General features: G+C 39.8%; 1 protein-coding gene across 1 annotated transcript in view; it reads right to left on the bottom strand.

Moving 5' to 3' along the window:
• Window positions 1-15,330, bottom strand: part of LAMA3 (laminin subunit alpha 3) — a 237,299-nt gene that overhangs the window by 120,708 nt on the left and 101,261 nt on the right. The window contains exons 21-25 of the mRNA XM_040354074.1: window positions 14,818-14,974; window positions 10,963-11,095; window positions 9,703-9,845; window positions 2,510-2,607; window positions 189-342 (exon numbers count right to left, since the gene is read on the bottom strand). Coding sequence (XP_040210008.1) covers window positions 189-342; window positions 2,510-2,607; window positions 9,703-9,845; window positions 10,963-11,095; window positions 14,818-14,974 — 685 coding nt within the window. The remainder of the gene's footprint in view (window positions 1-188; window positions 343-2,509; window positions 2,608-9,702; window positions 9,846-10,962; window positions 11,096-14,817; window positions 14,975-15,330) is intronic.

Here is a 15,330-nt window from a genome sequence, read left to right as displayed (position 1 = left end):
GGGTTACATTTCCTGGCACGTGCCGGAAATGTAACTTATTTAAAACGGTAAAATAGAGGGGTTTACTTCCGCTTTAAACCGAATCAATGATGTGTGACTGATGTGTACAATATGTAAAATGCTACATAAACTGTCGGAGCTATATTAAAATCGGTGATAAATAAATATTCATAAAGAGATCCTCCTACCTGTCCTCCTGAAATATAAGCTACTGGTGGGCTCCCGCTGCTTGGTTTCCGAACAATTATTGGCCGGTTTATTCCATCTTGTTTGAAGTATTCCATATCAGGGCCATGAACACACTTAAACCTCTCCATTGGCAAATGTTGATACACAAGACAGCTTACAAACACAAAAAAAAGATTTGAAGTCGTATTACAAAATTAGAATTACCTTTTAACATTTTAATACTAAAGTAAAAATTAAAAAAAGTAATCTTTTTACAGATTACGAAAACTCACACTAACTAACAATAAACCCTTTAACCCCTTTGAAAGCACTTTGTTATATGTGTGGGGAAGGACCCGTGCTATTTTGGTGTGATGCAGTGCAATTCTGTGGTTCATAGACTTCAACAGAAACGCCTTCAAATTGCGTATATGTCCTATTGTCATAAGATTCCAGCAGGTTTTCTTCTTTAGCACAGAAATCACTGATGTATTCAGATTGTGTCAAAATCTCATCAAGTAGCACTGCAAATGCACTTGAAAAATCGCAATGCATCAGTGTGAACCTAGCCTTAGATACTTTAAGTACAGAAGTATACCTGTTAATCTTGACAAGAATCCTGTCAGGTGATACCAGCTTATTCTTGTGCTCTCTGCCTCTGTATTATTAGGAGTTACATTGTTCCTAGTTGTCTCTGAGGCCCACAGAGCCCCTCCAATCTTTGTTACAGAGAAGAGGTGAGGTGGAGATATTCTATATTCCTGTCCAAGGGTGAACACAATGCGCTTCCATAGATAGAATACATTGAGTGAATGTTGTTACCCTATTACAGGAAGAATGTTACTGGCAGAATCATCCAGTAAAAATAAAGGAAATCAACAATTTTTATACAGGTGTAGGAATCTGCTGCCCTTTCCTGTTAGCTGCTAATATTAAAGAGTTATGTATAATTCCTGTATGTATTAGCACTTCCTGTCTCTGGGAGGCTAGCTTTGAAAAAAAAAGGAGTACGTGGAGTAAGAGAGAAGGTCTCAGTCACATATTATATCAATTCAGACCAGAAGAGACTATTAAGCAACTAATTTCCAGTAGTTTAACTGCAGCTGCTCATTGCTTCTTGAGTGTGTTTCTGAATCCTTGTGACAGACGTATCTCTGTCCTATTGTTCTCTCAAATGCAAAGTGTCAAATATCTAAGTCTGTACTACTGTAAGTATGTAGTGGTCACTTTCCAGTAGATTGGTAGGTGAACTTGTTTTTTGCAATAGAGTTTATATACAGCTCCTGTTATTATCGTTAACCCAGTCTTTTCTGGCCTGGGATTCCATGGCTAGTTGTAGCTTAGGGCTCAATACCCAGCATAGGCTAGAGCCAGGTTAGGCATCCGATAGCCACTTCTGGTTGAAGGTCTGGTTGCATGTCAGATTAGAAACTACTTGGGAGGGACAAAAGCACAGAGTAGATAGTGGACTGAGTTCCAATGAGTTCTGTTGTAGTGTGACGAGTGTACATGTTGTAGTAAAAGCTGCATTCTGATTATTATTTTTTTATTTTTATTTTTTTTAATAGTGGATGGGGTTTTATTATATATCCGAGTTCCAGTGCCACACCACATTTTCTGCATTCCAAGCTGGTTTGACAATAGTTAGAGGATCTCCCCATCCCCACTGATCAGGTCTCTGACACAGACAGACACTGGATCATGATCATCCCAAGGGTGCTCCTGCAATTCAATTTTGCTGCAACATTGATCTGGAGGTAACCTCATCAACAACTATATACAGTATACACAGATGTATGTGCACAATTTCACCAGGACTTCCTTTGGGCCCTTTATTAATAATACCTGTTGGCACAAGTATGTATTATTGATATTTTTGATATTTTCTAAAGATTGAATTATTTCCATACTATTGCATATCTATATATTTATGGTTAGTGTTGTATGCTGGTTGCAGTAGTTCTTCTGCTCCCAATTACTTTGATTGGATTAATGGATAATTTACCAGGAAGGGAATCCCCTCTGTTCACAGAGGTCCTGTCCTGGGTGGTGGTAATGCCAACTTTATTATCAAACCCACTCTTCTGCTTAGCAAAGGTTCTGGTTCCTCTTATTTACCTACATGTTTAGTACAATATCCTTTTTGGATGGGCCATTTCTCATACCCCCCCCCCCCCCCCCCCAGGAGGGTTTCACAAGTCACTGTGTGGACACAATTATAGGCATTCTATCTTCACCAAGTTTGGTAAACAGTTAAAATAAATGGATAAATATTTAATTATCATTCAGCTTGCTTAAGTTATGATATAATATTGAAACTGATTCACAGAGCTATACTCACTTTTCACCAGCAAACCCATTATAGCTGCATGGCTCTGTAACTCTTAGCTGTAAAATGGACGCTTCATAGAAATCACTTGGCAGTAACACAAGGTAATCCTAAAGCAAGAAAGCACACACACAGGATGAGATTTATATTTCATATGCTAAGAGATCTATTATTGTTTTCACTGACGATTCACACAGCTTTCACAATTATCTTCCAGTTAGGTTCAGTTAGAATAATGTGTGAATCCTGGGAGAAAAGTTATGTGAATCTTGTGTGAAACAATTATAAATGTGTGTGAATTTAAATGCTGTCCGATGATTGACAGCAGATAATGTACCAAGCTGCACACATTAAAGTGTATTTATAATGGTTTTGAACATATTTTCTTTCTTTATTATTGGGATCAGGAAAATATGAAATACCTTTTTTTCTTAGTTTTAGATAAAGCAGGGAACATGTAAAACCCCTTTCAGGCTTTATTGCTGTCTGTGATTTGGTGACAACTGTCTTAAGGGCTCCTTCACATGGATGGCTAGGAGGTGCTAAAAACAGGTGGTTGATTTTCATTTTTACTGCCCGCCCACAGGCAAACATGGCAGCCAGAGGAGACTGTACACATGCCATGGCTTTAATTGGTGGCCATGGCAAACTTAACTCAGAATGCAGAGTTAGACAGGCAGCACCACCTGTCAATTAGACTGCGTCTTGACCCGTGGTTGCTGTATGATGTTTCAATACAAATACCATGTTCAGATGGAAAAAAAGACCCTGCCAACCCCACCAAAAAAAAAAAGAAGGGATCTAGGAGGTGGCCTTATCTCACTGCCTTCTGAACACCTGGAGGCTGCTGCACTGCAGAACCCTAAAAAGTTATCCAATGCGGTTTGCTTTTCAGAGGATGGTTGAAACTGCTGCTCGTGTGAGAGGCCTAAGAGTGGATTTACCTTCAGTTTGGAAAGATTTCCTTTTATGTCTGCATGACTAAAAAACGACTGACTACTTCTAACTATGCCCAACTTAAAATAAAGAAATACTCTAGAGACAATGTAATAAAAAAATATTTTTCGGACAAAAAAAATTAAAGGGTCACTAAAGGAAAACATTTTTTTAGCTGAAATGACTGTTTACAGGGTATAGAGACATAATACTTAACTGATTCCTTTTAAAAATGATTAAAAATAGATAAAAAACAATCATATAATGTGCCTGCAGTTTAGTTTCGTTTTTGCTGTTGTTTGCTGGTTCTCTGATGTACAGAGAGCCACTAGAGGGCAGTCAGCCAATAGAGAGCAGTGATACTTTGTCTAAAACTCCTCAGCACCAATCCAGTTTCGTTTTACAAACAGTAATCACACCTCCTTGATTAGTCACCACAGAGAGAAATCTCCCAGTACTGTGGTGATCAGGAAACAGACAACCAGGAAGTGTCCAGAACAGAGAGGATTTACAGCAACATAAAAGCAAAAACAAACAATGAGGACATGAAACCAGGACTGCAGTAAGGTAAAGGAAGCTATTTAGCTAAAAAAAAAAAAAAAAAAAATTCCTTTAGTGACCCTTTAAATTCGTAATCTCCTCCAAAAAGCATGCAAAAAAAGTTTCAAATGTCAGTCCCGTGAAGAAATCTGGGTGGGCAGATGACCAATGAGCTAATTTCCTCAGAAAAGTTCTAAAGTGACTCGCTGACTGGCGTGTCCGGAAATGTTCTACACCAGAGAAAATATCTGATCTCTTCCAATCGTCTCAGCCTGTTAGCATTAGCATCTCCTCCTCGTCCCCCGTCCCCCTCGTTATTGAGAATGTGCGATTCCCCCCCGTTATTAAGAATGTGCGACCCCCCCCCTCGTTTTAAAAAAAAGAGTATCAATTTATAAAGCTAAAATAAAACTTGCCAAGGCCCATTATAGATTTCTTTAACACCAGTTGAATGAGGAAAGTGAGTAACAGCACAGTCACTAGGCAGTATACAACAGTAGAAGACAAGTGAAAAGCTCTCATCACAGGGCATAACTTTATCATTCGGTACCTGTTTACTCAATGTTTTATTGTTTTGTAAAAACAGTAGGGGCATAGATAAGGGGGGGGGGTAAGGGGATCTAACCCCAGCATCCTTGGTTTTGCAACTACACAGCAGAAGGATGCAGGTGATGCATCTATCAGAACTCAGAGACAGACAGCAGCAGTTCAGAGTGAGGGAAGCTCACCTTAGCCCCTCCTCAGCTCTGGTTACAAGACACAGCCAAGAGAGGACTTTATCTCACTTTGGAATGCCTGATCTGGTGAGTGGATTTCCGGGAGGGGGAAGAACTGAACTGGAGGGAAGGGGGTTTCGGCACTGGGAGAGCTGTATGGGTGGACTGGAGGGAGATCTGTATTGGGGGGAGTTGTGCTGGTGAGAATTGGGGGGGATTTGTACTGAGGGGATCTTTACTGGGGGGAGGGGATCTGTACTGGAGTTGAGAAGATCTATGCTTATAGTGGAGATTAGTATTGGGTTGGGGATCTCTATGGCAAGGGGGATTGTATTGGGGGGGGGGAGTACTGGGGGGAAGGAATCTGAACTGAAGGGGAGATCTATACTAGGGAAGGTCTGCACTGGGAAGGAGACTAAGGGGGAAGATCTGTACTGGGGGGAAATCTATTCCTGCTGGAAAGAAAATGATCTACATCTCTAAAGCATAGCAAAATTAAAAATAGAATTTTCTGAAGTAGTCCTGAATGTTAACGGTGAGCAACAAAATGTAATTCATTGCTGAAAGAGGTAAAACTCTGGTGACACGGATACATGTATCTAAGTAGAGTGTACTTAAAAATCAATTAGGAAGCATTAACTAAATGATTCATAACCAGTTACAAAGAGCTCAGGGAGTAGTTATTTGTTACGCAATGCTGAATAAGGAGAAATAAAGAAGTCTCCTCTGCAGTTCAAACATTCTTGGCTTATTACAATGCACAATGCTGACCAGTGTAATTCCAAAAAAACACCTGGCAGTAACTGCCAATATTTTATTCTAACTCCTATAATGGACAGCCTATGAAACATTGGATTTTTCTTAGCAGAAATCATTCATTTTCAAGTTACCACTGGAAAAAGTAGGTAGAGAAAAAAAAAATCTTGAACCTTTTTATATAGTAAAGGGAATTACATTGAGTTGTTATGAACACCACCTTGGTAAATAAGGTTACATTCACACATCTGAGTGCACTGTCTACTAATGTAAGTGGGGCCCTTTCACACCAGGTGCACTGTGATTGCAATGGGCACCCTTGCCCAGTGCAGTCCCATTGCAAGCAAAGTAAATAAAAGTTGTGTTTCCTATGGGGCCCAGGCACTGTATCCTCCAGTTTACATCAGCGCCTATTCCTTCAGTACAACTGCTGGCGTGAAAGGGCCCTAAAATGAAAATGCAGACACATTTAAACAAATCTAGAAGCTATGGAAGCCCAAGTAAGGGGTGATGGTTAACAGATTTGCACCCCAAACATCCATCTCAAACATACCTTGGCCCGGATTCAGAAAGAACTTACGCCGCGTAAGTCCACGGATGTGCCGTCGTATCTATGCGTCTTAATCAGCAAATAAGATACGCCTGAATTTTGGCTTCATACGACCAACGTAAGTCTCCTACGCCGTCGTATCTTGGGCGCATATTTACGCTGGCCGCAAAGGGCACTTCCATTGATTTACGCGTTGAATATGTAAATGACCTAGATACGCCGATTCACGAACGTACTTACGCCCGTCGCTGTAATCTACGCCGTTTACGTAAGGCGTACGTCCGGCTTAACGTTAAGCCTCATAAAGCAGGGGCAAGTCATGTTAAGGTATGGACGTCGGAAACGCCGGAACAGCCGTCGTATTTTACGTCGTTTACGTAAGTCGTACGTGAATGGGGCTGGGCGTAGGTTTACGTTCACGTCGTATCTTAGGGTGTAAATTCGACGTGATTCTGAGCATGCGCACCATTCGTTCGGCCCTTCATTTACATGGGGTCACGCTTCATTTTAATAGATCACGCCCACTACCTCCCTACTTTGAATTAGGCGGGCTTACGCCGGCCAATTCACGTTACGCTGGCGCAACGTAGGGGGCGAGTGCTTTGTGAATACTGCTCTCGCCTCGCACAGTTACGTTGGCGTAGCGCATATGAGATGCGCTACGCCGGCACAACGATGCACCGCTATACGTGAATCTGGCCCCTTCTGTCTGAACAAGCCATTGACCTGTAACCGCATCCCCCTGGCGGCAACCTAGGGGACCCTGAGTAGCTCACCACAGTAGTGCCTAAACTGATGCACAGTTCCATTATGATTCATGCTTACCTTCCTTACATCTCTATCAGTGACATCCTAACACATCCAAACACATTATGGCTGATGTACTAAAAGGCTTAATAAATTGTGAGGATATTCACCTCATTTATTTATTCATGTGAAAAGCAAAATTCTTGTTTCCTTATTTCATGTGTACATGGTTGGGTATTAAGGGCCCCTTTCACACAGAGCAGCGTCCACCACTTTGATAAGCATGGGATCTGTGTGCAGGAGCCTTAAAGTTAACAGGAATTTGCTTTTACATAGTAACATAGCTAGTTAAGTTAAAAAAAAGACACAGGTTAATTAAGGTCAACCAATAAAAGAAAAATGTAATAAATAAATAGGGCACCCCCATGAACAGAACCCTATAACCACAGTTCATCCAGAAAAAAACAAAGAAAAAGGGAAAAATCTCCTTCCTGATCCATAAGTCAATCAGACATTCCCTGGATCAACAATCTCTGTTATTACTTATAAAGGTTAATATTATAAGCTGTGCATTTAAAAATGTATTTAGCTTTTTTTAAATTTAAATAATGAAACTAAATATTCACACAATTTATTGCATGAAGTTTCTCAGCTTCTTTAGTAAAATAGCCTCAGTACCTCTAAAAAAAAAAATCAAATGCTACACTATAAATCACCAACTGTGTTCTGGTTGTTTCTGGAAAAAATGATACCAGCAATGGCAAACTGTTCATTAAAATGGAATACAAATATGTTAATACCATTGCCAGTTGTATGCTACCAATCTTGACAACTCAAGCTTCAGCACAACTGACACACAGTTACCCAGGGCCATCTTAATGCAAGGGCCCTCCTGGACACTGCCTAGGGGCCTCAGGTACATGGCGGGCCCCACAATAATCTTGGATTACATCATACTTGCCAATTGTCCCAGATTTGCTGGCAAAAGTCCCTCTGCGTTCCCCTCTGTACTGTGCCCTTTGTGTTGACTAGTCTTTAGTTTATGGAATATTTTCCTTTTGTAAAACCGATTTTATTGAAAGTACTATATTGAATATATGTTTAATTCTATCAACTATTTATACTTTATTTCTTGAAAGTAGGTGTGTAAATTGGGGCAAGCTGGTAGGGGTCCCAGTGCATTACTTAGCCCAGGGGCCCATGATGCTATTAAGCCGGCTCTGAAGTTACCTCCTATGTAAAAAAAAAAGTAGAAAAGGCTCTTTTACCTTAGAATTAAATAACACAAAAATGTATGTATTTTTTCCATAGAGTCTAATGTAAATATTAAGCTGTTGTAAAACTATACATTACATTATTCCTTGGGCTTTAATAAGACATTCTGGGTCATGGGTAATATAATACAATAGAGCTTTGACTAGTCAAGTTTTTCTCAATTAGGGTTCTTTGGAACACTAGGCTTTCTCCAAAGGCTGCTATGGTGTCATAAGTGTAGCGCCCTTCTACTGTTGAGTAGGCACTATTTGTAAATTTAGTTATCTGAGCTGTAGTTTGGCTCAGAATTTTATGCCGAATTATAGGTCTCTGTTCCACCTTGGCCGTGTTGCACATCTTCCACCTGACTGCGGGTGTCGCTGTCACCAGGGGTCAAGGATGGAACTGCAATAGGCTGGGTGTATTGGGTGCCTCTTGCCCAGAAGCAGCTCAGTGGCGTGGTCCCTGCCGCTGTGCATTCTGGGGAGGGGTACTTAAGGGACAGCCACCGTTCTGGCAGGGTCTTCCGATCCTGACCTGAGGGCCCTCCTGGCCTCAGGGATGTGTTAGCAACCTTTTGGTCTCGGGGCCTGCTGGCCCGAGGCTCCGTTACTGCGAGTAGGCCCAGGAGTTTCTGGGGGCCTACCGGTCCAGGGGTGATCCTGTGCTGTCTTGCCTGCAGGAAGAAGCAGAACGATTGGGGATCCAATTGGAGGACACATCCTGGCCAACTTACCTCACCGTGCTGCCGGCTTGGCTGAAAGATCCTGGCACCATGAGCTGTGTAATTTCTTTGAACTTTGCAAAGTGTGTGTGGTTACCTGGTCCTGTGGCAGAGGACCGTGTAACAACTCGATGGCACTCATCAAGTCTGTGGCAGAGACTTTTGAACGTGCTTCACACCGGCTGCTAGGTCAGTGAGAGAGACCTATCTGGTGGTTGCTGCATCCAGCGTGGAAACGTTCTTTTTGTCCTCTGGATCTAAGATCATACCTGTGATCCGCAAAGCAAGGTACCTGAATCCTCCCTACCCTTGACTCCCTTAATGGAACTTGTTTAATAAAACCCTTGAAGAAAAAGAAACAAAGTGTTGGTGCGGACATTTGTAACTCTTCAAGAAGGACCCCTAGGACAAGAATGGTGAACAGGCCCAAATTTAAGCAGCTCCTTCGGGGGTAGTGCTACATAAGCAATAAGCAATTTCTGCTATTAGACAAGTAACAACTGACCTTTTAAGCTTTCTGTAAGGGGGGGGGGGGGGTTCTCATTGATCACAAATGTATGGAGCATTCTTCCCAGTGACTATCACATTAAAGTAGCGTACCGTGAGCTAAAGAAATAGTAACTATTAGCATGAGACCGGAAAGGTATTTCTAGGATTCCTCCATGTTAGAAAGGCTGAACTAGACTATCTGTTGGAATCGAGATTAAAGATAACATTTTTCCATAATCCACAAAGAGGTAACTAAAGGTTTTTCTTTTTATTACAAATGTATGTGATTATGTGTTTCCAGATAATTTTTATCAATTATCAAAATCTGTTAGAAATCTTTAAGTGTAATTCATGGTCTAGGAAAATTGCAGAGATCCAAGCTGTCTGGTCCATGCCTGTATACGATCACTAATCTTTTTTTTTTTAAAGATAATTTTTATTAAAAAAGATCACTAATGTTTGAGTGTGTCTGGCTGGGTGGCAATGAACTTACCAAAAGCACTCCTTCCACTACAATTTTAATGATCCAGTTTCCAGGCGCCAAAGAAAATGGCTCGGCAAAACTTTTTCCCGGCACAGTAAGAAATGCTGGTTCTTTACTTGAATGGAACACGACCTCTTTGATGTCCAATGATCCTATAGATCAGAAATATTTTAAAGCCTTTTCCAAAATTGATCACAATGAGAAAATATACATAATTTTTAACAACATTGCAAATTGCAAAGTATAAACCAATCTATATTACATAACAATTATATGCTCATACAGTTTGGACATACTTTGCTAGAAACACTTTAGCAAACATTGTCAGGTTTGGGTTTATGAAAACACTAGGGGCCAGATCCACAAAGAAGTTACGCTGGCGTATCTATTGATGCGCCGCGTAACTTCTAGTTTGCTCCGGCGTATCTTTGTTTTCTATCCACAAAACAAGATACTGTACGCCTGAAGCTGGGCTAGATCCAACTGGCGTACGTCTTAGTACGCCGTCGGATCTAAGGTGCATATTCACGCTGGCCGCTAGGTGGCGTTTCCGTTGATTTCCATAAACACACTTCAGGGAACACATAACCCCATCAGCGCCCCCTTGTGGTTAACTCCCAAACTGCAACTGTAATTTTCACAATAAACAATGCATTTTAAATGCATTTTTTGCTGTGAAAATGACAATGGTCCCAAAAATGTGTCAAAATTGTCCGAAGTGTCCGCTATAATGTCGCAGTCATGAAAAAAATCGCTGATTGCCGCCATTAGTAGTAAAAAAAAAAAATAATAAAAATGCAATAAAACTATCCCCTATTTTGTAAACGCTATAAATTTTGCGCAAAACCAACCGATAAACGCTTATTGCGATTTTTTTTTACCAAAAATAGGTAGAAGAATACGTATCGGCCTAAACTGAGTAAAACATTTTTTTTATATATTTTTGGGGGATATTTATTATAGCAAAAAGTAAAAAATATTGCATTTTTTTCAAAATTGTCGCTCTATTTTTGTTTATAGCGCAAAAAAGAAAAACCGCAGAGGTGATCAAATACCACCAAAAGAAATCTCTATTTGTGGTAAAAAAAAGGATGCCAATTTTGTTTGGGAGCCACATCGCACGACCGCGCAATTGTCAGTTAAAGCGACGCAGTGCCGAATCGCAAAAAGGGGCAAGGTCCTTTAGCTGCATTTTGGTCCGGGTCTTAAGTTGTTAAATGTACCTTTTTATACAAGCAGTGTAAATTCCTACATTTGACTCGGCCTCACCTTTGCTAGGTCGAGATCTGAAAGCAGTAATGTGCCCAGTTATAGGATTCACTTGAGGATTAATGTATCTCAAAATAATACGAAATAAGTTGAGATTTGATTTACCCACGCTAACAGGGATCCTAACTTCATTCTGTGAAAAATATAGAAAATGATTTATGCATACTTATAAAAGCAGGGTACAGTATGTACATTCATTATGCATTCTGAATTGCTGGGTGAATTATCTTACTGGGTATATGCTTACCTCTAAGGACAAGTTGTATAATTAGAGTTTTTCCTATAAAAGTTTGCATGCTTCTATCTTTTTAATGTAAATTGTTGACTTTCTAACCCTAAATCTGATGACCAGAAAAGATATAAAGATAGTTTTAAAGAAAAGAAACTTACAAATAATGTCTCAGGTATGAAGAAATCCTTTATCAACTGAGATATTTTATTTGCAGACATGCAGGAAAGGGAGCTGAGCATAGAAAGGAGATGAAAGAAGGGAATGCAGGTTGCAGACAAGTATAACCAGGTCTGGCTGCATTGACAAAGCAAACAAGACATGGATATGAATATCTTCTAAACTACTTTATAATACTGGAATTGGCACTACACATATGAGTTGATTTTACTGTAGCAACAAAACTAAACTCCAAGCAGGTATAAACATTTTTTTAATTAGACTATGCAATTTAAAGGATAAGTTCACCTTTGTAAAAAAGAGTAATATATGCACATCTTTTTGCAGGTAAAAAAATTTGCATTTATTATTTGTTTACTAGGAGCCTGTAAACCATTGAACCCACAGTCAGCAGATTGCAGGTGCCCTTGCAGGACTGCAGACTATCAATGTAAATTGTCTGCTCATACATTGTACGGGCAGGCACGCTCTGACAGGAAAAGACAATGAACCACCTAGAGCGCTTAACAGTGCCCTGCTAGTTTACTGAAAACTACAATCCGACATCTCCAAAGGCTGTGATTAGTTGTATATCAAAATAAGTGCAGCGTTACAATTTACATTAAATGAACGCTTACGGGTATCCAGTGCAAATATATATATAAACAATTAATATTTAAATGCATTGTGCAAAATTCAAAAAGTGTCCTTATATAGATCATTATATAGATCATCCAATATGATTTGCAATAAAGTGCAAGTGTAAATTCCTCCACAAAGTGTTCTTATATAAATCAAACACGAGTAGAGACGGCATGCTAGTCCATTTTGTGAATGATAAACCACTTACAGATGAAATGGATTTCTCCATAATCATCCACCTCTGTGTATGTTCTAAAAATCCTTGCACTCCCTCCACTGGTTGTGCCCACACCTTATAGCAGGGGTGGCCAACCAGTGGCCCGCGGAGCCCTCTGATGTGGCCCTCGACCTCCTTCTCTGTGGTATGGCGGGTCGGCAACCTACCCAGATCGCAGGTTGCCGACCGGCCATACCACAGCATCAGTGTTGTGAATGAAGCTGGTGGTAGAGGAAGAAAGCAGCTGCAGAGCAGAGCCCCGTAAGCCGATGCTTCCTCACAACGCCGGCTTTTGCCACAGGTGGAGTCTATGGCAAAGTTCAGCTAGCCCGCAGGATAGACACAGGTGCCCTATGGTGTGAGTAAACCGCAGCACATCAGTGTGAAAGCAGTCTTAGGCCCTTTTCAAAAGGATTGGCCCGATCAAATGGGACCCTCAATTCACCTCTATAGCCCGCCACTCCACCTGAAGGACAAAACAGTTGTGAAAATGTGACAGCCGGTCTCGGAAGTCCACACTCCATGTTAATCAATTTGATTGCTTTGCATGTGATCGATGAGATTGGAGTCCACAGGCAGCATCAAGGAGGCATAATATTGGAAGGTGATTAATGTGACCTGAGTTCATTGGCAATTTATAAGGCGGAAGAATATTAGAAGGAGCAACCCAGAGGATTGTTTATTCTCAAAGGCACAGTTACAAAGCCTATAAGGTGAGGGCACAACCGGTGGAGGGAGCACAATGATTTTTAGAGCATACACAGAGGTGGATGATTGTGGAGAGATTGATTATTATTTACAAAATGGACTGGCATGCCGTCTCCACTCGTGTTTGATTTATATAGGGATACTGTGTGGAGGAATATACACTTGCACTTTATTGCAAATCATATTGGATGATTTATATAAGGAAACTTTTTGAATTTTGCACAATGCACTTTAATTTATAATTGTTTATATATATATATATATATATATATATATATATATATATATATATATATATATATTTATATATATTTGCACTGGATACCCCTAGGGGTTCATTTTATGTAAATTCTAGCGCTGCACTTATTTTGATATATATTTTGTTCAGTCACATATTTAGGAAGAGTGGGTAGTGCCGGCAGCTTCTCTGGATTAACATAACAGCTCACAAGGTTTTACATATTTAGGTCATTAGTTGTAGCTCTCCCATTTATAGACCTCTGTGAATGAATGACCCGACTGTGTGGGGGCAGAGTTTTTTTTTAGAAAATTGTGACAGCGAGTTCAGGATGAAAATCCCAAGCTTGCTGTCACTAGATGTAGCAGATCGGGGAGCAGCTGCAGGAGTAGGGACATGTTACATGTTCCACCCTTAAAAGGGTAAAGTATAGTGTTACTTTACCCAGGACCCTGAATTCACTATATCTGGTCTCCCACATTACACAGAACATAAAATTATAATTATTTTAGTATATATATATATATATATATATATATATATATATATATATATATATATATATATATATATATATATATATATATATATATATATATATATATTATAGACCGCTAAATACCTTTTCTCATCAGCAGTATATAGCAGTCTTGTGACTTCTATCAGTGTCCGGCTAAGCACTGGTTAAAGCTTTTAGGAGGAATTTTCATTCTCCTCTGACTGTCCAATGGGGCTGCAAGGCCCCTGACTTTCTGTCTGGACAGTGCTGATTGGCCCTGTGCTGATCATATGTACTCTCCCAAAAAAAAAACACACTAAACTGAGCATGTGCAGAGTGCCACCTAGGGCTCTGTACTATCAGCAGATGGATTGGCAACAGTAAAAAAAGGGGAGGATCAGAGAAGGCAGGTTTAAGCCTTTTTACACAATGCGGGTTAACCCCTTAGGTTCCACAGTGAGTATAACAAGCATTCTTTACTGCATACCCCGACTGGTTTTACTGTTGTGGGTTTAGTAACACTTTATCCTTTAATGGTTTATTTAGCTTGTCACACATATTACAATAATGTTAGCAAAACCTTATTGCAGATTGCCTGTTTTTTTTTTTTTTTTTTTTTGCCGATAATACAAATAAACATTTCATAACATTTTACAAACTGACAGCCAAATAGGCGATTCAAATGAAGAATGAAGTCCCACCTGCAGTAATCTTCTATTGAAAAACACAACTACAAACATTCTCATGTCAGCCTAAAAGATAATACGCTATAATATTATATCATAACTGCATCCAAAATAAATTGTACTGTACTTAAGAAGGAATCTCTCCCTAAGCTTCTCTTGCAGCTTGCATTTCAGACCAAAAGACCACCCACATGTTTGTTTCAAGCTAAATCCCCTTAACCACTCGTCTACTAGCACCATTTACAAATGGCAGCTGGTAGACAATCCCAGGCTGCTATAGCAGCCAAAAGCGTGTTTAGATTTGTAGCGTGGGCAATGGGCTTTCTGGTGTGATTCGGCTTTACAGCTGCCTGATCACTTCTACAGCCAGCCTGGACAGACTAGAAATGCTTTATTATTCATGATCAAAATTGGAGTTTGGCTTAAAGAGGATGCTGCAGCTCTGTCCAATTTTCTGTTTTAGAATAATCATCATACTTGTATGGCTGACATGGGAGCATATCCCCGCCAACTAAACCCAGGAAACTCCTCTGCGTTGTATCCAAAACGAATGGCCCTTCCATCAGAACTTGTGCCATCCTCTATTTCATATTTCATTTGATAGAGGTCAGGGAAGTAGAAGCTTTGCTTTGGTCTGTAAAAATAATATTTAGAAGTTATTTTAGGTGTGTATCCATTGTAAGAGATTTACAATGTAAAGTGTTGGTGCTATAAAAATCCTATGTAAAAATAATAATAATAATAATATTAAAAATAAGAATAAGAATAATGTTTACATTCTAAAACTCTAATATACAACTGCAAACAGCAAACATAAGCTGGGTTTAGAGGAAGCACATTACTTTGAATGGTGGATGTATGTTTTCTATAGTGATCACTATTTTAAGATACAATTGTTCAACCATATAATAAACAGGTCTACATTGATGAATCTAAAGTGCATGTATGTAAAAAAAAAATATATATGATTAGACTTTTACAACTACTGCC

The sequence above is a fragment of the Rana temporaria genome, chromosome 5 (genome assembly GCF_905171775.1).
Source record: "Rana temporaria chromosome 5, aRanTem1.1, whole genome shotgun sequence".
Taxonomy (NCBI): Eukaryota; Metazoa; Chordata; class Amphibia; order Anura; family Ranidae; genus Rana; species Rana temporaria.
This window is presented reverse-complemented; position numbering and strand designations above follow the sequence as displayed.